The 24,841-nt window shown below is 41.1% G+C and overlaps 1 protein-coding gene across 1 annotated transcript in view; it reads left to right on the top strand.

The window, feature by feature from the left end:
* Window positions 1–24,841, top strand: part of LOC126146300 (esterase FE4-like) — a 123,398-nt gene that overhangs the window by 15,622 nt on the left and 82,935 nt on the right. The window contains exon 3 of the mRNA XM_049915611.1: window positions 15,457–15,591. Coding sequence (XP_049771568.1) covers window positions 15,457–15,591 — 135 coding nt within the window. The remainder of the gene's footprint in view (window positions 1–15,456; window positions 15,592–24,841) is intronic.

Here is a 24,841-nt window from a genome sequence, read left to right on the forward strand (position 1 = left end):
GACCTAAATATTCTGTATCTTTTGTTCTCCAGTGCCTTGCATTGGAAGATTACATATAATCTGGTTTCATCCCCCTCACCACATAGTCTGCATACAGGTACTTATTTCTCTATACTCATGACATGCAGGAAGTTCCCATAGCCAGTCATAAGTTCTGCCATGAGTTCCTTCACTGCCACTGATTTCTGAGCGTCAAGAGACCCCCAGCAAGCTTACCCCCATTGCTTTTCTCTAGCCCCAAAAGGGTTTCATAGCATTTTACAATGATTTTTGATCTCATTGCTGGGGCTTGTAATCTATCCCTCCCTCACATCATTTGATGATTGTCACTGACTTCATAATTAACTCGACAATAAACTTTACAATAAAACTTTTTACTTATCCTCTTTTCTCATAATTGGCTCCCATTCTTCATGTCTAGGAGCTGATTCTTGAAGCTGAAATTTTTGATATTATAGGTTCTCATGGTTACAATTGATGTAATAACTTCTGAAAGAATTGCCTGAGCAGTTAATTTTATTCTCTCACGTTTTTCTATATCACACTATCTTTACAATTTCCACTTCAAAACCAAAAATTACATTGTTGTTGCCAAAAATAAAAACAAGTCTGTTCACATCAGAGGTATGCCCACTACTAATCCGTTCTGTGGCACTAACAATATTCCAAAGTGTTTACAAATTTTCTTGACAAATGAATCTCCACCAACTTATATCATTATTTTATAAATTAATCCAGAAGTAAACATAATAAACATCCTCAGATCATGTAATCAATAATAGAAGTTTTAAGTGTGCCAGATATTTCTTAATTTCAAATATTTCTAAAAAAAAGTAATTTTAACTGTACATACAGAGCTAGTACATATTGATTGTTACAACAAAAATAAAGTCATTTCTTTTTATGGATTATAGCCTGAAATATACCACATTGTGTGCAAAATCATAGGCAATTCCTTTTGAGAAACAGTTGAGATAATATTAGCCTGTTTAAAAATTTGTAATTATTTTCGGTATCGTCTACTTCTAGTCTGGAAAAATAATGCTAGAGGAGGGTGTCCCTTTACAATATCCCCCTCACAGAATTTGGAAACAATGTGTTTACAATATTTTGTGACAGACTAGAAGCTTTGCCAAACAGCGTAGAAAATGGTGCCAAAAGATAGAATACAACTGTATACAAGTATCTGATACATAACATATTACAGTAAACATAAAAAAACATCTACTATACAAGTCAAAATTTTTACATATTTCATGACATGGCATTCATATTTTCAGGTCTGTGGAAAATACTGTCACAAGACAAATAATACAAAGTCAAAACTACAACATTAACACACTAAACTACAGAAATATGCACAGAGACAATGTAAATTTCTAGAATTACAAATTGTCGGTTTACATCCACAAAACCACACCTTCAAAATTTTCAAAAGAGAAGAGAAAAATATATTCAGAGCCTAAGTGTGTGATGAATGAGCTGACTTGGTAAACTCACAATGGCAGGTACAGACCAGTAAAATATACTCGATCATGAGTCGGAATATAGTAAAAAATCAGTCACCCACATAACCCAGAGTATTTCAGGATATGTTGACTCATGGAAGGACAATATAACAAAAATATATTCTGATGTGGGGACCGACCCATGGATCCAGACCACACTGGGTACAAGCCGGCAAAAAATGTTTTGATGCAACAAAATGAATAAAGTTCATAAACATATCAATAGGTTCAATCATATGTAAAGAGTAATTATAAGAAGCATCTAGATTCAGTCAACAGTTGCATGCTCTCCTTGAGTACACACACACACACACACACACACACACACACACACACACACACACACACACACACAAACACACACACACACACAGCCACAATGACCAGTGATAACCGAAACAGTTAAGCATGAGCTTGCCCACAATTCAAGTTCCAGTGAGATACAATATTGCAGTACTCAGAATAATACAGGAAAACAGAGTCATTAGCTTTGAATGATGACATAATCGAGTAGCTTTGAGGACCCAAATCAGTGTAAGATAGCAGACATGTATACATCTTGATATATTGTCTATACTAGTAAATGTCTTCCACTCTATTTGATAATGTTCATACAAACTAACCTATGAACATAGCAGCCTAGAAAATTCATTTATAATTTATAAAAAAGATACACACTGATTTTAAGTTACATAATGTACTGTGTAATGCACCTCTTTCTCTGGGGGACAAATATTAATTATAATCAGTTGTAGTATATTAAGCTACAAATTATCATTTTAAACCTGTGTGGTCTCCCTGGTGTGCCTAGTCGACCACAAGTCCCCATCATGCTGTCACTCTAACAACAGAGTACATACAGGGTTGAAGACATGGAGAAAGAAAGGTATCATCACAATTTGAATTTGGAGTAATATAACTTTCTTACCTTTATTGGTCGTTGTTGCACACTCGTGGTCCAGTGACGAATCTTGCCATCTACTCTTTGTTAAATCAATTTGAGGTCCAGGGTGTGTATTCTGCTGCATAAGAACTGACACATATTTAAACTTCCAACTTTTATTTTATAAATGCTGATCGTGAGGATATTCAATAATTTTCAAAGTAACAGCTTTTCCAATACATCACTTCATTCCCTCTATCCTTGACCTTCTCAAAGCAAGCGTATTACAAGATGTCTCAACACCAACTGCCCATTGTCTTTACACCTGACAACAACTGGCTCCTGTTCACAAAGCTTATAAACTGTGCAGTACTGCCAACCTTGGTTGTATATCGATATTTTACACGTATACATATATGAAAAACATAGTATGAAAAATGAAAAGTGTTTATAATATAGTTCTGTGGCAATATACCTCATGATTGTCCTCATATTAACAGTTTTGTAACAAAATAATAATATTTCAGATTATGTTTACATTGTTAAAGTTCACTTGCTCCTTCAAGTTGATTGATGGCACCGCACACCTCGCCAGCTGGTGGTATCTGTAGTTTCAGTAGTCCGTTACATTACAGCTGGGAAGTTAATCCCCCTTCTCAAAACAATGTACTTTTATGTGGAGTAACAATGTCTTTGACAGTCTTGGCTAACAATTTACAAATCTCACTCACAACACTGATGCAGTTGACAGATGCTTGAGTACATTACCCAGTTACTAAAATGTAGACTTCTAGAAACGAAAATGGTAGTTTGTGCCACTCAGTATACCGCAAACCCATGCACACGGACTGTTATTTGCACCGGGATTCGAACCACCACACACAACAGATGCGGGGTATTATCAAGACGTTAGCGGACAGAGCTAGAAATATTTGTGAACCTGAGTTGCTCGATGCTGAGATGGAATATCTCCACAATGCACTAATGAAGAACAGATATTCGTCCACCGAAATAAAACGTGTGTTGAGGCAGCCATGCAGAAATCATACTGACGTACAGGCTACTGCAAAATCTAAGGTTTTCCTGCCGTTTGTTAAAAATGTAACGGAAAGAATAGGGAGGATCTTGACGAAGCGGAATATTACCGTAATTTACAAGCCCACCAGGAAGATACAGGAATACCTTAAGCCTGCCAAGGACGCTCGCAAACTTTTGGAAAAAGCTGGAGTGTATAGGATCCCATGCAGCTGTGGTGATGTTTATGTGGGTACAACTAAAAGAACTGTTACCTAATTTACCACATTCCCTATATTGGTGTGGGATTCTGGATTACCAAAAGGTTAGCAGTTCTTTCCATTTTTGACCCATATGCCTCTGCTGCTGCATCCATTGTAACCAAAGGTGTAATTGGGGCAGATCCAGCTTGGTCTCCATCCTAGCAGTGAGAGTGCTGCTAATGCTGCCTGTTATGTCTAAGCAGGCCAAAGTCTGCACCTTGTCAAGTTCCTTGGTAGCCACCTTTAATTGCACTTTATTCCACCATACTGTAGTCCCATATATTGTCATATGTCTCATTACTGTGGTGTATATCCAGTACAAGTCCTGGGGCTTAGACTGTTTTTACCACAGGCCCTTATAATGCACACAAGAGCACCTTTCACCTGGGAACATATATCTTTTATGTGTGTTGGATCTAAGACAATTTTGCATGCAGAACTACCCTTAGGTATTTCACAGCCCTCTCTACTGGTAGAGTTTTATTGAAGAGCTTGAGATTTCAGTATGTGTCCTTGACATGCTTCTTTATGAATGGTACTACAATACTTTTCTTGGGACTGACCCTTAGATCCCATTTCCTGCACCAGCTTTGCACAATGGTACTAGCATATTTGCCAAGTATTACTATGACTAAATCATTTGCAGATCCTTGGCAAAAGTAATCTCTAATATTTGTCTCTTCAATGTGTTCATTTACCACTAGGATCACAGCAGTGGTGATGGAACCCCTCCTTGCAGACGGCCTCTGGTGGTGTTGATCCCCATTTTCTCATTCATCATGGTGGCTGTTACATACATTCATTAATCCTTGTTCCATAGATCATGAATACAACATTTCTACCGAAGCACGACTCACGCCCGGTGCTCACAGCTTTACTTCTGCCAGTATCTCATCTCCTACCTTCCAAACTTTACAGAAGCTCTCCTGCAAACCATGCAGAACTAGCATTCCTGAAAGAAAGGATATTGCGGAGACATGGCTTAGCCACAGCCTGGGGGATGTTTCCAGAATGAAATTTTCACTCTGCAGTGGAGTGTGCGTTGATATGAAACTTCCTGGCAGATTAAAACTGTGTGCCCGACTGAGACTCGAACTCAGGACCTTTGCCTTTCACGGGCAAGTGCTCTACCAACTGAGCTACTGAAGCACGACTCACGCCCGGTGCTCACAGCTTTACTTCTGCCAGTATCTCATCTCCTACCTTCCAAACTTTACAGAAGCTCTCCTGCAAACCATGCAGAACTAGCAATCCTGGAAGAAAGGATATTGCAGAGACATGGCTTAGCCACAGCCTGGAGGATGTTTCCAGAATGAAATTTTCACTCGTGCTTCGGTAGCTCAGTTGGTAGAGCACTTGCCCGTGAAAGGCAAAGGTCCCGAGTTTGAGTCTCAGTCGGGCACACAGTTTTAATCTGCCAGGAAGTTTCATATCAGCGCACACTCCACTGCAGAGTGAAAATTTCATTCTGGAATAATTTGCTTTCCTCTGACAGATAGCACAACAAAGACTCCAAGTTTTTAAAAAATGCTGAAAATTTCCCAATGGGGACCTATACACGGCTACAATTATAAATGTGCCATTATTTAGTTTAAGCTCACATGCACATGCTTCTATATGTTGTTCTACACAAAATTTTTTAGTTTCCAAATTTTTCACAGATTTTAGCATATATGTCAACTCCTCCTCTCTCCATAGTGTCTCTACTTACATGTGCTGAAAGCTTATACCCACCTACATTTACCATTTCCATACCTATGACTATATGATGTTCAGACAGGCATAATAAATCTATTCCACCCTCAGTTTCTAAATCATCTGAACAAACAAGAAGCTCATCTACTTTGTTTTTTAACCCCCCGGGCATTTTGATGCAATATATTAACATTATTTTTCACTGTATTGTTATGAGAATCTTGTGATATTTTCACATGTCTAGTACCTGCCTGTCTGAACTTCTCATTAAGCTTAATTTCAATCAATGTAGGGTGATTGGACACTGATCTTAGCCTAAAAAAGTACTCCAATGAGTTTCAGTCCTCCCCCCCCCCCCCCCCCCCCCCTTCTTAATGATTTTGCTATCATCCCAGTCAGTTTAGCCTTCCCTTTATTACTGAGATGCGGGCCATGTCTTGTGAAGTCCCACCTACCAATACCGTCAACAGAAACCAAACCTATGCCTGAAAAAGTAGATGCTTGAAGCACCTGACCTAGCTCCTTATTGACCCTCCTGACAGAGCTGTTCAATTGGGGCTGATCATACCACATTAAAGCAGGAACCAAGCCAAAATTTGTATGGTCCATTGCAGATGCTATTTTTACCAGGTCACACTCAATATTGTTGCTCTGATCCCTATCAATACTGTTTACTGCTCCACCCACTACCACAACATGATCCTGCTTTGTAAAACCCTTGCACCCTTGCACAATGATCCTACATCCTCTATCACCTGGCTATGACATGCACTGGGCTTGAAAATACTTGTGACCTGGTACCTGTCACCCAATTTCTCCTGCAAGATCTGGCCCACACCTCTTCCATGGCTACTGCTTAACAACAGAACTTTCCTCCTACTTCCTACTTTTTTTGCAACAGTTGGTTTCCTAGTGAAAGTTTGTTGAGTGCCGAATACACTTACATCTACTTGAGCATCTTCCTTAGTTGACTGAGGTAGCAAGGCAAATCTATTGTTTGTGCCAATGATGAAACTGTCAGATACAGTTCTCTTTCTGTGGCCCCCATTCCTTGCTACCACTTCCCACCTGCCTTCACCCTTCTCCCCCTTAATCTCATCTGTTCCTCCTAGCACTATCCAGTTCAGCCTGAAGAACTCTAATCTTCACTTCCTGTTCCTCTATTTTCCTATTCCTTGAACATACTCTGCAATACCATGGAAGAGACCCATTTACTTCCACCAATTCCCATGCCACTACATTCACCCCAATGTAACCATCTCCCACAACAGCTGCACAGAACCCCAGAACTGACTTTCCTACGGCACCTCAAACACTCCTCGCTCTTGTTTGCTTACAATATTTTTACAAAATATATCTGGCAATAACAGTAATATTCTATTAACTACAGATCACAAGAGTCACTAAAGTTATGTGGAACACTAATATATGTGTATACTATTAATACAGTAATGTAATGCAGTTAAACTAACGTTAAAAATCAAAACCTGTATACCTGAAAAATTAGGCCTATGATTGTATATGTGTGATACGTACTTTACACGTTTTGAAAGGAAATAAAAGATAGAGCTTAAAACCTTTAATTCCCTGAGTAGGTATGGTACTACTAAATATATGTGTAATGGAAACAACCTAAATTCTTCACTTAATACTTAAAGAAATGTCTTAAATTTTTATCTAAACCTATGTCTAAAGTACAAGGAAACCAGCCCTTAGGGTCCCCCCCCCCCCCTCCCCCTCCTCGAGAAATACTTTGAAACGAGCAAAACTTTCAGTAGATAATATAAAACAGACTCTGATTAACTTCATTACAGTATAATATTAATGTATTTGACAGATATTATAGAATTAATTACACGAGCTTAATATTCAAGCGTGTGTCATCCATGCCAGGGCTTTCATGTACTCAGCATGGTCTTAATCCACCTATGTATCATGGTCTCTGTACCACACTCTTCTGTAGCTCTAATCATGGGGTTGTAGGCTGTATTGCTTAGAGCCCCTTTGATGTCTGGAAAGATGTAGAGAGCACTTTTCTGAAAGTGTATTGCTTTTTCCATCTTCCCTACAAGTTGGTGAATTGCTGTTACACGTGATTTTCCTGGTTGATGTGTGTGTTGTTTTACATGTAGAGGAACCTTAATTAACCTCCCTTCCCTAATACCCACACTAACCAGTTTTTCTAATGTCTGTAGTTGAAAGAATGACAGAGTGATCAATTTTATATCCTTAGCCTTGATATGATTAATTCTCTTTGGATTCAAAATGAAAACACTCTTCACTGTCCTCCAAGCATTAGGAATGGTTCCTGCTGCCATGCTCTGCATAGGAATCCAATTACTCCCTCTCCTTCTTGTCGCAGTAGAGCAGGAGATCTTCCTTCATGACTTGGTGTCATGAACAGTTGAAATGTTCTAGCTGCCTGTTGAATCTTTTTGAAATCAACACATTTTCTGGCAAATTCTCACTTCACCCTTTGGTTCCCTATGAACCGGTACCTCCCAGAAACTGAATCTTGGTCTGTATTATCTACCAGTGTGTGCTGAGGGAAGTGAGTCTTGAGGAGCACATCTGGCATCTCAAGCACTGCCCTTCTATACTCACTGTCCTCCTTCCTTAGAGTGCCTCCTGGATTAGTTCATATTCTATTGTGGATTTTATGAAGTCTAGTGCATGTAGCAGTACCTTCCAGTTCCTCACAGACAGCCTTCCAGAATGATAGTATTGCTTGCTTAGATGCAAGGTTGTATTTGGCAAGGGCCTCCCCATGTTTTGCCCATTGTCCTTTCCTTCTTACAATGTTGAAGTCTTCTTATGTGGTTCCTTTGCAATTCCAGGTTAATAGTTCCATCAGGGTGCATTCTTGTTTGTGCACTCTTTGGTGATAGGACAGTTTTCTAAGTATGAAGACATAATGGCAGACGACACTTTGTCCACCATTTCTTTAAGACATATAGGATTTCTTACTGAAGTTTTCATTTTAGATACACATAAGATTTGTGTGACTTTAGGTCTTTCCTAAAGTTTACTTTCATAGAATTTCTGTAAGCTATTTCAGACTCAAACTTGATATATTTGTGGTCAAATAAGGCTACCTCCAATGCCACATGACCTTGTTTCCCAAAATTACTTCTCCCCTTCATATGTTCTTGAAGGTCTCTATTCAGGATCTTCAAGTTACTCTTGAGTAAATATTCAAGGAAGTACTCACCTCTACTGTTGGTGTTACTGCTTCCCCATGTCAGGCTGTCAGGCTGTCAGGCTGTGCGTATTGGCATCACAACCAACCAACCGTTGTTCATTCAGCTGTGAACAGCTGTCTACCAGTCTCCTTACTTCCTGGGAAGGAGGAGCACTGTCATTTTCAGGAAGGCAAGCTGAGTCCAGTACAATTTCACTTGTGCTACCTTCCTAATGCTGCTTCATCCTGATGCTCACCAAGTACCTGGAACAAAAGTCTGCCATCAGCATGGATGAAATTCCATTTCTGAGGTAAATGCATAATCTAGAGTTCTTTAGATTTCTAGCATAAACCAACTTACTTCCAGTTCCTCTGAGGCTCAAAATATGCACCCTTTATATAAACAGGATTCCTGGATCAGGACCACAAACATTACCTGTCTTCCCAGAAGATGACTCAGGGTGGCAGTTCCCCATTTACTCTCTTGCAGGTTTATCTTTAATGACTGTAGGCACTAACTTGGAACTATGATCACTTCTAATGTCTTTGATTATCCTGATGGTAAACCATGAGAACCATAAGTAAAATTTCAGGTCCCATTCTCATATTGCCTTCAGGGATTCTCCACTGACTTCCACCGCAAGGGTTTCGCTATCTGGTGAAATCTTTTGGTTGATTACCCCTCCAGTTCTTTGTTGAGACCTCCTGGTTCTGCACCTGTACTTTCCTGAATGGAGTCTCTGGAGGAGTATCCTTATGAAGTTTCAGTATGCAAGTTGATATTTTTGCAGGCCTGAAGAGCTCATCCACTGTCTGGAGGTATCTTGGACTTTTCCTTAAGCTGATTTACCATTTCCATACCTTTATCCCTGTTGGATAGCCACTGTCCTGAAAACTGAAACTGCAGTACTATAGATCTGTTTTCCCATTTCATGCCTCAGCTTTTTCTGCATCTGATTATCTTGATAAGTCGGAGTATTAGACTCAACCCTTGTTCTCTTGTTCCCTCTCTTGTAGGTAGAAGGGGTCTGTTTGCCCCCTTCACTCTGAAGCAGTCTTTTTTTTTTCAAGTATCTAGTTCAAGACTTGCTAATAATCACCATTTATGTTTAGGAAGCCATTCTTTGCCTTCCATTTTTTTATCCTTTGAGACTTTTTTTTCCTGAACCCCAAACAAGGTTTAGATCTTGACCTGGTCCAACTTTTCAGGGATGATTTACACTTCTTGGATTGGTCTATCACCCTGTCCCACTGCAGAAATACACTCCTGGAAATTGAAATAAGAACACCGTGAATTCATTGTCCCAGGAAGGGGAAACTTTATTGACACATTCCTGGGGTCAGATACATCACATGATCACACTGACAGAACCACAGGCACATAGACACAGGCAACAGAGCATGCACAATGTCGGCACTAGTACAGTGTATATCCACCTTTCGCAGCAATGCAGGCTGCTATTCTCCCATGGAGACGATCGTAGAGATGCTGGATGTAGTCCTGTGGAACGGCTTGCCATGCCATTTCCACCTGGCGCCTCAGTTGGACCAGCGTTCATGCTGGACGTGCAGACCGCGTGAGACGACGCTTCATCCAGTCCCAAACATGCTCAATGGGGGACAGATCCGGAGATCTTGCTGGCCAGGGTAGTTGACTTACACCTTCTAGAGCACGTTGGGTGGCACGGGATACATGCGGACGTGCATTGTCCTGTTGGAACAGCAAGTTCCCTTGCCGGTCTAGGAATGGTAGAACGATGGGTTCGATGACGGTTTGGATGTACCGTGCACTATTCAGTGTCCCCTCGACGATCACCAGTGGTGTACGGCCAGTGTAGGAGATCGCTCCCCACACCATGATTCCGGGTGTTGGCCCTGTGTGCCTCGGTCGTATGCAGTCCTGATTGTGGCGCTCACCTGCACGGCGCCAAACACGCATACGACCATCATTGGCACCAAGGCAGAAGCGACTCTCATCGCTGAAGACGACACGTCTCCATTCGTCCCTCCATTCACGTCTGTCGCGACACCACTGGAGGCGGGCTGCACGATGTTGGGGCGTGAGCGGAAGACGGCCTAACGGTGTGCGGGACCGTAGCCCAGCTTCATGGAGACGGTTGCGAATGGTCCTCGCCGATACCCCAGGAGCAACAGTGTCCCTAATTTGCTGGGAAGTGGCGGTGCGGTCCCCTACGGCACTGCGTAGGATCCTACGGTCTTGGCGTGCATCCGTGCGTCGCTGCAGTCCGGTCCCAGGTCGACGGGCACGTGCACCTTCCGCCGACCACTGGCGACAACATCGATGTACTGTGGAGACCTCAAGCCCCACGTGTTGAGCAATTCGGCGGTACGTCCACCTGGCCTCCCGCATGCCCACTATACGCCCTTGCTCAAAGTCCGTCAACTGCACATATGGTTCACGTCCACGCTGTCGCGGCATGCTACCAGTGTTAAAGACTGCGATGGAGCTCCATATGCCATGGCAAACTGGCTGACACTGACGGCGGCGGTGCGCAAATGCTGCGCAGCTAGTGCCATTCGACGGCCAACACCGCGGTTCCTGGTGTGTCCGCTGTGCCGTGGGTGTGATCATTGCTTGTACAGCCCTCTCGCAGTGTCCGAGCAAGTATGGTGGGTCTGACACACCGGTGTCAATGTGTTCTTTTTTCCATTTCCAGGAGTGTAGTTTCCATCAGTTCCAACCCTGATGGTTTGGTGTTTTAGATCTTGTCAATCCTCTCAGTTTTTGCTTTGTTTTGTTCTGTGTTCTCCATTTTTGTCCCATGTGAATTGGGGATTTGTTAGGTTGACACCACAGAGCTCCAGGTGGTATGAAGGCTAACTATTGAGGTAGGTCATCCAGTATTCCTGAGCCTCTGTTCATGACACATCTTCCCATGTACCATGCACACCTCAGCGTGGTTTTCATCACAACTTGGATTGAACAACTGGGGAATTGTGGAGGACAATGCAAATGTATGTTGGAGATTCTAATGCTCCAGTGGTTTGACATATTCTGAGACAGTTCCACCCTCTATGGCTCACATTACATGATATGTGATAATGACGTGGAAAATCCAGTTTATAGAATGTTTACATAATTAGTACTTAAGTGTGGGTGAATGCTTGCCTTTACAAACAAGTTCACTTAAGATAAATGTAAGATCCAAAGGAATGCCTCTGCAGGTGAGAGTATTAAAATCCTAGTAGTTAACTGCCAAAGCATTCCCTACAAAATGCTGGAGCTTGAAGCTCTTCTGAAAAGCAATGAAGGTCATACAATATTAGTTACAAAAGCTGGTTAAAAACTGAAGTTGATAGCAGTGAGGTTCTTGGAGAAAATTTAAGTGTGTATCAAAATGACAGGTAATTGGGATATGGAGGCAGTGTATTTGTTGCAGGACACAAGAAACCCAAATTCATTGAGATGGAAATTAAAGCTGCATGCAAGGCTGTTTGGATAAGACTCAGTATCTATGGGGGCATAAAATTGTAATTCTATTGACCACCAGGCTCACATTTTGGTGTAAGCAAAAACTTTAAAGAAAACCTCAGTTCCCTTGTACATAATAATAATAATGGCGTGTGACGAGGGCTTCCCGTCGTGTAGACCGCTCGCCTGGTGCAAGTCTTTTGATTTGACGCCACTTCGGCGACTTGCACGTCAATGGGGTTGAAATGATGATGACTAGGACAACACAACACCCAGTCCCTGAGTGGAGAAAATCTCCGACCCAGCCGGGAATCGAACCCGGGCCCTTAGGATTGACAGCCTGTCGCGCTGACCACTCAGCTACCGGGGGCGGACCCTTGTACATAAGTTCCCCAGTCATACTGTAATCATCACTGGTGACTTTAATCATCCAGAAATGAATTGGGAACATTAGAGTTTTGTTAATGGGGGGGGGGGGGGGGGGTGACAAGAGATCCTGAAGAACATTACTAAATGCCTTCTCTGAAAACTGCTTTGAACAGATAGTTTGGAACCAAACTCTTGATAGAAATATATTATATCTAACAGCAACAAATAGATCTGACCTCTCTGAAGATGTCCACATCAATCAGTGACCATGAGGCAGTTGTGGCAACAGTGATTACCAAAGTACAAATGGCAACTAAAACAAGTAGAAAGCTATACATGTTCAACAAACTAGATGAAAAAGCAGTAGAGTCTTAGCTCAGTGATGAAGCTGAAACTTTTAGCTCAGAATAGGTGCATATAGAGGAACTATGGATTAAATTTAAATGAATAGCTCGTGATGCACTGGATAGATATGTGAGCAGTAGAACAGTTCATAATGGAAGGGATCCTTCATAGTATAGAATCACTGTGAAGAAACTTCTAAAGAGACAGAGAATACTGCATGATAGTTGTAAACAAAGCATAGGACTATAGAGAGAGACATATTTGCATGTCAAGACAGCAATATGTGAAGCCTTCAGTGACTACCATAGCTGGATATTGTCAAATGATTTTTCACAAAACCAAAAGACATTCTATATGATGATGGTATCTGTTCTTTTGGACATGTCTGGAAGAGCAGATACATCGGTGGCCATGCAGCTCTCTAGAATGAGATACCATATTCGTATAGTTAAGGCACATGCATTGCCCAAACTCTTACGGTAATTGGCAAGATTGTCTGCCAGAAGTAATGAGTGTAATGGGCAGGGACACTACAAATGTAGTGTGTGGACATTAAGTTGGGAATGTGAGTCTCACAGGGAGTGTGCAAGGGATAAATCCCTGCAGTCGCACTATCCTCTGTGCCCTCGGTGGCTCAGATAAATAGAGCATCAGCCATGTAAGCAGGAGATCCCGGGTTTGAGTCCCGGTTGGAGCACACATTTTCAACTGTCCCCATTGATGTATATCAACACCTATCGACAGCTTAGGGTTTTCATGTAATTATCAGTCCCCATTGATGTATATGAACACCTGTCGACAGCTTAGGGTCTTAATTTAATTATCAGTTCAAAAGACATTCTGGCCATATGTTAAGGCTGTTAGTGGCACTAAAGTTAGTGCCCAGTCACTAATGGATGAGAGAGGAACCGAAATCAAGGATTGCAGAGCAAAAGCAGAGATGCTTAACTCCATTTTAAAATATTTTTTTACAAAGGAAAATCAAGGAGAGTTGTCCCAATTTAATCATCAGACTACAGACAGATGACTGAAATAAGTGTTAGTGCCAGTGGTGCTTAGAAACAGCTGAGAAACAACTGAAATAATTAAAATCAAACAAAGTTCCAGGGCTCAATTGAATCCTTATCAGATTCTATATTGTATTTTTGACTGAGTTAGCCCCTCCTTTAACTATACCTCAAACAAAAAACTGCGCCCAGTTGTCAGAAGAAAGTACAAGTCAAATCCATTTACAAGATTGGTAGTAGAAGTGATGCACAGAACTGCCATCCAATATTCTTGACAATGATTTCTTGTGGAGCCTTAGAACATATTCCATGCTCAAATATAATAAAGTATCTTGAACAGAATGACCTCCTGCATGCCAACCATCAAGGATTCTGAAAACATCGATCATGTGAAACCCAACTCACACTTTTTTCAAATGACAAACTGAAAGCTTGGGATCAAGGCAGTCAAGTAGATGCAGTATTTCTTGATTTCTAAAGAGCATTCCACTCTGTACCACATCAGGTAGGGAGAATGCAGCAAGTTATCTGGGACGGAGAGTATCAACACATGTAGAAGTAACTTAGGGTGTGCCCGAGTAAGTGCGTTGGGAGCCTTTGCTTAATAACCTTGCAGACAATATTAATAGTAACCTCAAACTTTTTGTGGATGATGCAGCTGTCTATTATGAAGTACTGTCTGTAAGAAGCTGCATAAAAATTCAGTCAGATCTTGATAAGATTTCAAAGTGGTGCAAAGCTGGGCAACTTGCTTTAAATGCTCGGAAATGCAAAATTGTACAATTCACAAAATGAAAAAAACTGACTATCCTATGACTGCAATATTAATGAGTCTAGTTGGAATCAGTTAGCTCATACTAACACCTGGGTATACCACTTTTTAGGAATATGACATGGAATAACCAGATAGGCTTGGGTAAAGCAGGTGGCAGACCTCGATTTATTGGTCAGATATTGGGGAAATTAAATCAGTCTCATACCAAATAGGACTAAACAGAGAAGGGTGACACAGAGGGTCACAGGTTTGTTTGATCTGTGAGAGAGTGCCACAGAGATGCTAAAGAAACTGTACTGGCAGACTCTTGATGATAGATGTAAACTAGCCTGAGAAAGCCTACTTACAAAGTTTCAAGAACCAGTTTTAAATGGTGACTCTAGGAATATACTGCAACCCCCTACCTATCATTCCCATTGAGACTGTGGAGGCTTGATTAGATTAATTACAGCACCTATGGAGGCACTGAAACAATGAGTCTTCTCATGCTCCATGTGTGAATGGAACAGGAAAAACCCTAATAACTGGTACTATGGGCTGTACCCTCTGCCACATAATTCACAATGATTTGTAGACTATAGATGTAGAAAATAGAAAAAAAATTTTATTGATGAAAGACATTTGCAATTGTAACCATAACATTGGTTCAACAATTTACTATATGGTGTAGTTTTCAACCCAGATGCATTTTATTAAAAAAATTATTATAGTAAATGGAGTAATTAAATTATTATAAAGAAAAAAGAACACAGCTCTTGTGTCCTGTATGAAACTCAGTTGTTTTTCTTCTTTGTGTTGAAAAATTAGATTTTGCTGAAGTATTATTATGTACTCATTGGCTGGCAGTTAATCCTTGAAAGCTTTCATGATTCATCATTGTGTCTAATTTTTGTTTTGTTTGTTAGAATACCTGATACCGATACAGTTTCATACAACCAATAATTTGAATTCATGATTGTGATCTATGTTTATTGCAAATACAGCCCCCAGTGCCTCTAACCCCATGGACTGAAAGGAAGGACGCTCTGCAGACACCTGAAAGATGCATACAGTTGGTCTCTACAGACAATATAATGGGATCTGAAGACTGCCTGTATCTGAATATTTTCAGCCCAGAGGTATTTATCTTAGATTCAGTCTCATTATTTCCCATTACAATCAAACTGAAAAGAAGATTACTATGATGAGGATCATGAGCAAAAAGAGTGAAGTTAAACAAAATTAAAATGAGACACAGTATTAGTTTTACAAGCAATATGGTGCATAATTTAATAAAAGAGAAAATTGAAATATAACATCAAATTATTGGAGTGTAAATAAGCAAGTCATTCACATAATCAATTTAAAGGCAAGCAATATTGTTCTCAGTTTACCTTAATAGGAAATCTGTGTAACTGCCACACTTAACACCATCTTGTTTCCTCTTTCTAGATGATGAAATATCTTATCTGTTTGAAGAAACAAGTATTATTTGCAACAGTATGATCTTTTTTCTGTATTATGTTAGCTATATATTCTTTTATTCTTACTCAATCACTGTTTTTTAATAGACCCATGGATTTATATATCACTTTAAAACCTGCAACAACAAATATATACACTAGGTCTAATGGGATCCCTATCAGATTTTCCTTTAACTAAACTATACCATAAATCCCTCAAACAAAAAAGCTCTGCTCAGTAATACAGTAGGAAGAAAATGCATGTTCCATCCATCCTCAAGAAGGGTAGCAGAAGTGATCACAAAACTACCGCCCAGTATCTTTGGCATTCATTAGTTGTAGAATCTTAGAACATATTCTGAGCTCAAGTATAAGGAGATATCTCAGCCAGAATGACCTCTGTAGCATCTGCCACACATTCCAAAAATGTCACTCATGCTAACCCCCACTTTTACTTTTCTCATATGACATTCCAAAAGAAGGGCAACAGGAATAATCAAAAATTTGTTTTGGAGAGCATCATTGAGATGATGAATTAAACTGAACTGCCTGGCACTACAAAATATACATAAACTATCCCACAAAAGCCTGCCTACAGAGTTTGAAGGACCAGCCTTAAATGAGAAAGCTAGGATTATACTACGACCACCTGTGTATCATTCCCATAAAGATAATGAAGACATTATGAAGAACACAGAGGTGTTTGAGCAGTTATTACTCCCATGCTTGATTCAAGAATGGAATGGAAGACCCCCTAATAACTAGCACAATGAGACATATCTTCTGTTATGCACATCATGTAGATGTAAATTAACATTGGCATCTAGTTTCCTTATATTAAGTTTAACAACAATATGGAGAGAGCAGATTGCTATTTACGATATAGAAGATAGAGTGCTGCAATGCTCCATGTTTGACCAGTCACGGCTCGCCTGTTGACGGGGGGACCGAGCCACTCGTGTCTGGCCCCACACGACTCGGCTCGGTCACGTACTCGCGTCATGTCTGTTGTCCGGATTCCGGACACGCGGATAACCGAGCATGACCGGTCACCGCTGACGTCTCACCTTGCCTCGCCACGGCTCGCTGCTCTGTACTGTACAAATCCAACGCCTCTCTCTCTCTCTCTCTCTTGCTCTATCTATTTCTGTCTCTCTCTCTCTCTCTCTCTCTCTTTCTTTTAATACAAAAGTAACGTTTCCAAGAACGGGTACATTACACAGCTAAATTCATAGAGCACTTTCTTTTATAATATTTACTCCCATCTTCCTAATGTCCGGGAATTTTGTTGTAAATAAAACATTGATCAGAAGAGACCAATCTGTGTTAATGTAATGAGATGTAAGCGTCAAATAGTGCATCTGATTATGTGAATCAGTCCACAAATCAACTATCGCAGCACATGTTTTATTAATAACTTCCGCAATAACAGAAGGCATTATACTGTTTCGTATTGCATCAGCTTGTTCTTTGACATGTCTGCTCATAGTAGAGGGATGTGGCATGACATCTGCCACGTTAACTTTTCCATAATGCACACCTAGATGTATTAATTCTTGGCCTAGTTCTCTGAAACCTTCACCGCAAACAGCATTAAAAGGTCTCATATCTTTAGCACACATTGTGACACACTTTGCTGTAATACTATTTTTTATTACTGCCGGTATTCCTGAAGGAGCTGTATCTTTGTGAGGTTTCTTGCAACTGTGTTTCTTTAAAAGAGTGGTTCCCGATTGGAAACACAATAATGTGGAGCAGTTTATGCATGATACGTATCCAGTAGACGCACTGTTTTCATCTACAACCACCAAAAATATGCTCCGTACTTGGCTTTTTAGACCTTCCCGTCTCTTCAATGTGTAAACATTGATTTCAATCTTACATCTTACTGCACTGGTTTCCTCGCACTGCATGATTGCAGAGAGAGAGAGAGAGAGAGAGACACACCACAAATTAGAAGCCCGTACTGGCTGCAGTCTCACACAGATAATGACACGTGTAATGTGTTTGAAGTTGCGTGCTACATATTCGGTCATGGCTTCTATGCTCGGTCACTAGAACTAGTGCGGGCAGCCTATCCAGTTAGGGTGTGCTTGCCCCATCTCGTATTTTGTGCTCGCTTGCTCGGTCATGCAGGACTCTAATAGAAGAGGCCTTGGGCCACTGACAGACACAATGAAAAAGACTGCTAAAATATTAAATCTTTTGTGCTAAGTCCTTATTCTCCAATGGAATACACAGATACACTTTCACACAAGCACAAATCACACACTTGTAGCAACTGTCTCAAGAGCTAGAGCCTGACTACAACTGCATCTGACAGAGCATAAATTTGCTAGGATGAGTGGTGGGGTAGGAAGGAGGCATGTGATGGGTTGGGGGAGGGATGGCGAGATACGGACAGGTGAAAATAATAGTGCCACCTTGTGCAGCATGCAAGGAATTGCTCAAGACATACTAGGGCTGTTGGTGAAGCATTGAGAGGCTGTCATGGGTGGGGTGGGTAGGAGAGGAAAAATGTGAATTAGAAAACGACTTGTAGCTTGTATGTACATTGGTGGGGTAAAAAAAGTGTGTAGTGGAGTGGAGGCAGGAAGGAGGAGAGGTATGTTGGAGACAGGGGGTAACAAACATTTAGGCAAAGGGGATGGAGGGGGGGGAGTGGGGGTGCAGTTGTTGAAATGAAGGATAAGTTGTAGGGAGAGTTCCCACCAGTGCAGTCCAGAAAAACTGGAGTTGATAGGAAGAATCCAGATGATATGGGCTGTGAAGCACCCATTAAAGTGGAGCATGTTATGTTTGACAGCATGTTCAACAACTGAGTGGCTCCAGCTATCCCTCTCCACTGTTTGATGGCGGCCATTCATGCAGAAAGGCAGCTCGTTAGCTGTTATGCTCATGTAGAAAGCAGCACAGTGGTTGCAGCTTAGTTTGTAGATCATATGGCTGCTTTCACAGCTGGCCCTGCCTCTGATGGGGTAGGAGATGCCTGCAACAAGACTGGAGTAGGTAGTAGTGGGAGGATGTATGGGACAGGTGCTGCATCTAGGTATATTGCAGGTATATGAGCTATAAGGCATGGAGTTGAGAGCAGGTGTGCAGTAGGTACAGGCAAGAATACTGTGCAGGTTTGGTGGGTGGCAGAATACCACTGTGGGAAGGGTGGAGAAGATAGTGGGTAGGACATTTGTCATTTCAGGGCATGGTGATAAGTAGTTGAAACCCTGGCATAGACTGTCAGTCTGTTCCAGTCCTTGGCGGTACTGAGTCATGAGAGGAGTGCTGCTTTGTGGCTGGATAGTGGGTATTTTGGGAGGTGGTCAGTGACTGGAGAGACAAGGCACAGGAAATCTGTTTCTGGACAAGGGTCGGAGGGTAAATTCAGTCTGTGAAGGCCTCTGTGAGACCATTGGTATATTCAGAGAGGGATTGTTAATCACTATAGATGTGACAGCCACAGATGGCTAGGGTATATGGAAGAGACTTCTTGTTATGGATTGGATGACAGCTGCTGAAGCAGAGGTAGTGTTAATGGTAGGTAGGTTTGATGTGGATGGAAATACTGATGTAGTCAATCTTGAGGCGGAGGTTAACAATGAGGAAGTTGGCTTATTGGGTTGAGGAGAACCAGATGAAGTGAAAGGGGGAGAAGATATATAGGTTCCATAGGAATGTGGATAAGGTGCACTTACCTTTAATCCCAATCACAAAGTTGCCATCAATGAATCTGAAACAGGTGAAGGTTTAGGGATTCTGGGTGGTTAGGAAGGGTTCCACTATGTTGTTGTTGTTGTGGTCTTCAGTCCTGAGACTGGTTTGATGCAGCTCTCCATGCTACTCTATCCTGTGCAAGCTTCTTCATCTCCCAGTACCTACTGCAACCTACATCCTTCAGAATCTGCTTAGTGTATTCATCTCTTGGTCTCCCCCTACGATTTTTACCCTCCACGCTGCCCTCCAATACTAAATTGGTGATCCCTTGATGCCTCAGAACATGTCCTACCAACCGATCCCTTCTTCTGGTCAAGTTGTGCCACAAACTTCTCTTCTCCCCAATCCTATTCAATACTTCCTCATTAGTTATGTGATCTACCCATCTAATCTTCAGCATTCTTCTGTAGCACCACATTTCGAAAGCTTCTATTCTCTTCTTGTCCAAACTATTTACCGTCCACGTTTCACTTCCATACATGGCTACACTCCATACAAATACTTTCAGAAATGACTTCCTGACACTTAAATCTATACATGATGTTAACAAATTTCTCTTCTTAGGAAACGCTTTCCTTGCCATTGCCAGTCTACATTTTATATCCTCTCTACTTCGACCATCATCAGTTATTTTGCTCCCCAAATAGCAAAACTCCTTTACTACTTTAAGTGTCTCATTTCCTAATCTAATTCCCTCAGAATCACCCGACTTAATTCCACTACATTCCATTATCCTCGTTTTGCTTTTGTTGATGTTCATCTTATATCCTCCCTTCAAGATACCATCCATTCCGTTCAACTGCTCTTCCAAGTCCTTTGCTGTCTCTGACAGAATTACAATGTCATCGGCAAACCTCAAAGTTTTTATTTCTTCTCCATGGATTTTAATACCTACTCTGAAATTTTCTTTTGTTTCCTTTACTGCTTGCTCAATATACAGATTGAATAACATCGGGGCGAGGCTACAACCCTGTCTTACTCCCTTCCCCACCGCTGCTTCCCTTTCATGTCCCTCGACTCTTATAACAGCCATCTGGTTTCTGTACAAATTGTAAATAGCCTTTCGCTCCCTGTATTTTACCCCTTCCACCTTTAGAATTTGAAAGAGAGTATTCCAGTCAACATTGTCAAAAGCTTTCTCTAAGTCTACAAATGCTAGAAATGTAGGTTTGCCTTTCCTTAATCTTTCTTCTAAGATAAGTCGTAAGGTCAGTATTGCCTCACGTGTTCCAGTATTTCTACGGAATCCAAACTGATCTTCCCCGAGATTGGCTTCTACTAGTTTTTCCATTCGTCTGTAAAGAATTCGTGTTAGTATTTTGCAGCTGTGGCTTATTAAACTGATTGTTCGGTAATTTTCACATCTGTCAACACCTGCTTTCTTTGGGATTGGAATTATTATATTCTTCTTGAAGTCTGAGGGTATTTCACCTGTCTCATACATCTTGCTCACCAGATGGTAGAGTTTTGTCAGGACTGGCTCTCCCAAGGCCGTCAGTAGTTCCAATGGTATGTTGTCTACTCCGGGGGCCTTGTTTCGACTCAGGTCTTTCAGTGCTCTGTCAAACTCTTCACGCAGTATCGTATCTCCCATTTCATCTTCATATACATCCTCTTCCATTTCCATAATATTGTCCTCAAGTACATCGCCCTTGTATAGACCCTCTATATACTCCTTCCACCTTTCTGCTTTCCCTTCTTTGCTTACAACTGGGTTTCCATCTGAGCTCTTGATGTTCATACAAGTGGTTCTCTTATTTCCAAAGGTCTCTTTAATTTTCCTGTAGGCAGTATCTATCTTACCCCTAGTGAGATAAGCCTCTACATCCTTACATTTGTCCTCTAGCCAGCCCTGCTTAGCCATTTTGCACTTCCTGTCGATCTCATTTTTGAGACGTTTGTATTCCTTTTTGCCTGCTTCATTTACTGCATTTTTATATTTTCTCCTTTCATCAATTAAATTCAATATTTCTTCTGTTACCCAAGGATTTCTACTAGCCCTCGTCTTTTTACCTACTTGATCATCTGCTGCCTTCACTACTTCATCCCTCAAAGCTACCCATTCCTCTTCTACTGTATTTCTTTCCCCCATTCCTGTCAATTGTTCCCTTATGCTCTCCCTGAAACTCTGTACAACCTCTGGTTCTTTCAGTTTATCCAGGTCCCATCTCCTTAAATTCCCACCTTTTTGCAGTTTCTTCAGTTTTAATCTACAGGTCATAACCAATAGATTGTGGTCAGAGTCCACATCTGCCCCTGGAAATGTCTTACAATTTAAAACCTGGTTCCTAAATCTCTGTCTTACCATTATATAATCTATCTGATACCTCTTAGTATCTCCAGGGTTCTTCCATGTATATAACCTTCTATCATGATTCTTAAACCAAGTGTTAGCTATGATTAAGTTGTGCTCTGTGCAGAATTCTACCAGGCGGCTTCCTCTTTCATTTCTTAGCCCCAATCCATATTCACCTACTACGTTTCCTTCTCTCCCTTTTCCTATACTCGCATTCCAGTCACCCATGACTATTAAATTTTCGTCTCCCTTCACAATCTGAATAATTTCTTTTATTTCATCATACATTTCTTCAATTTCTTCATCATCTGCAGAGCTAGTTGGCATATAAACTTGTACTACTGTAGTAGGTGTGGGCTTCGTATCTATCTTGGCCACAATAATGCGTTCACTATGCTGTTTGTAGTAGCTTACCCGCATTCCTATTTTCCTATTCATTATTAAACCTACTCCTGCATTACCCCTATTTGACTTTGTGTTTATAACCCTGTAGTCACCTGACCAGAAGTCTTCTTCCTCCTGCCACCGAACTTCACTAATTCCCACTATATCTAACTTTAATCTATCCATTTCCCTTTTTAAATTTTCTAACCTACCTGCCCGATTAAGGGATCTGACATTCCACGCTCCGATCCGTAGAACGCCAGTTTTCTTTCTCAGTTCCACTATATGGCCCATGAATAGGTTGGCATATGATTGTGCCAAGTGGGTGCCCATTGTTGTACCATGGATTTTTCTGTAGGTGACCATTCAAAGTAGAAGCAATTTTGAGTGATGGTATAATTGGTCATGGTGGTCAGGAAGGCAAGGTAGGTCTGGAGTCAGTCAGGCTTTGTAAAGTGTAGTGGTCAATAGCAGCAAGGTCATGGCTACTGGGGATGTCTCAGCAGAAGGAGGTGGCATTGATAGTGACAAGCAGAACAACAGGCAATGTAGAGAATCAGTGGAGGAAATAGTTGATGTCTTTTGTATAAGTGGGTAGGTCGTGTGGACACCATAACTGGCCACAATGTGGTGTCCTGGGTGGTTGAGTTCATGAACTTTAGGGAGCATGTAGAAGGAGAGAGGTAGATTCAGGAGGGAAGTTTAAAATGCCACCCTTAAATGTATGAGAGGAAGGAAGCATTTTTATTATCGCTGATGGTGAATGAGAATAAAATATACAGTTTTTATAGTTCTATCTATAATTGGACAATAGTAATAGTGAGTCCTCAGGCATACCGTTGGAGCAATGTAATAGTTTGGGCCTCCACCATTTACAAGTATTAAGACAAATGAAAACTAGAAAATTTCAATCACAGTTAATAAAAGTTCACATAATAACTTAGCTGTCCCATATGATGAGATACTCATCTTTGGTTAACTACACAATCCTGTATTGTTTCCTACATTTATTTCTGGATTGTTTTATGAAATAATAATTGAAATTAATAATGTAACAGAAACTAGTAGAAATTAATTTGTTAAGAAAAGTTGTAAACCTTTTGGATCATTGTTATTTCTGCAGAGTGTGGGAGTCATAAGCTTGCCTCTGATATGATCACACATATTTTTGCACAAACAATGTAATTTTGGCTTTCTAATGTGAAAAATCAAAATACTGTATGTATGATATACTGAAATGTGAGAAAATATATTTATGTATAAAATATGCTGCAATAACAATCTTCAGATTTATTTAGTTAAAACCAACAAGAAAAGTTATAACTATGTGTTTTATTTAAAATAATAGAAATTTTAAGTGTACCAGTAATTTGTAATTTCAAATAATAATAATAATAATAATAATAATAATAATAATAATAATAATTTTAACTGTACATCAGAACTAGTATTTATCAATTATAACATCAAAAATAAAAAATTTTATAAAATAATTCCTTTTCATAAATTTCAACTTGAAATATTATGTACTACGTACAAATCAAACAATGGAAAAACCAGGATGGAATGTAGCATACTGTGAGAAGGAAAGTTGTCACTCACCATATAGCAGAGGTGCTGAGTCACAGATAGGCACGACAAGAAGACTGCCACAAATATAGCTTCCAGCCTGTAAGGCCTCCATCAAAATTAGATGAGAAACACACACACACAAAGGCAACTCACACACACACCTAACTGCAGTCTCAGGCAACTGAGGCTGCACTGCGAGCAGCAGCAGTGCATGATGGGAATGGGGACTGGATGGGGGTAAGGAGGAGGCTTGGGTGGAAGGGGGGGGGGGATAGTAGGGTAGGGATGGTGGACAGTGATGTTCTGTTGGGGAGCGCACAGGAACGAGGTGCGAGGTGGAAAGAGGATAGGGCTATGGTCTATGTGGGCATGACAGCCAACAACCTGTTTGTCTGCATGAATGGTCAACAAAAAACTGTGTCCAAGAAACAAGTGGACCAACCTGTTGCTGAGCACACTGCCAAACATGACATCCTTCATTTCAATGACTTCTTCACAGCCTGTGCCATGTGGATCCTTCCCACCAACAGCAGCTTTTCTGAATTGTGATGGTGGGAACTTTCCCTGCAATATATCCTTTCTTCCCATAACCCTCCTAACCTCAACTTCTCTAGTCACTGTCCTCTCTCATCCAGCCCCTTCTCTGTTCCCATTCCAGCACTACACATCCCTCATTCCGCCATTGCACCCAGTCTTTTTTACTTCTCTCCTTTACTACTATACCCCCCTCCCCCCCTCCCCCTCCACCACTCTGCTGCCATCCACTCAACCTCCCGACTGCACATATATGCCCTATCCTCTTTCCACCTCGTTCCCATGCAGTGCCCAACAGCACATCACTGTCCACCACCCCTACCCTACTATCTCTCTCCCCCTCTACTGAAGCCTTCTCCTTACCACCAGCCAGCCCCACTCCCATCATGCACTGGTGCTGCTGCTCACAGTGTGGCCTAAGTTGACTGA

This window comes from Schistocerca cancellata, chromosome 2, assembly GCF_023864275.1.
Source record: "Schistocerca cancellata isolate TAMUIC-IGC-003103 chromosome 2, iqSchCanc2.1, whole genome shotgun sequence".
NCBI lineage: Eukaryota > Metazoa > Arthropoda > Insecta > Orthoptera > Acrididae > Schistocerca > Schistocerca cancellata.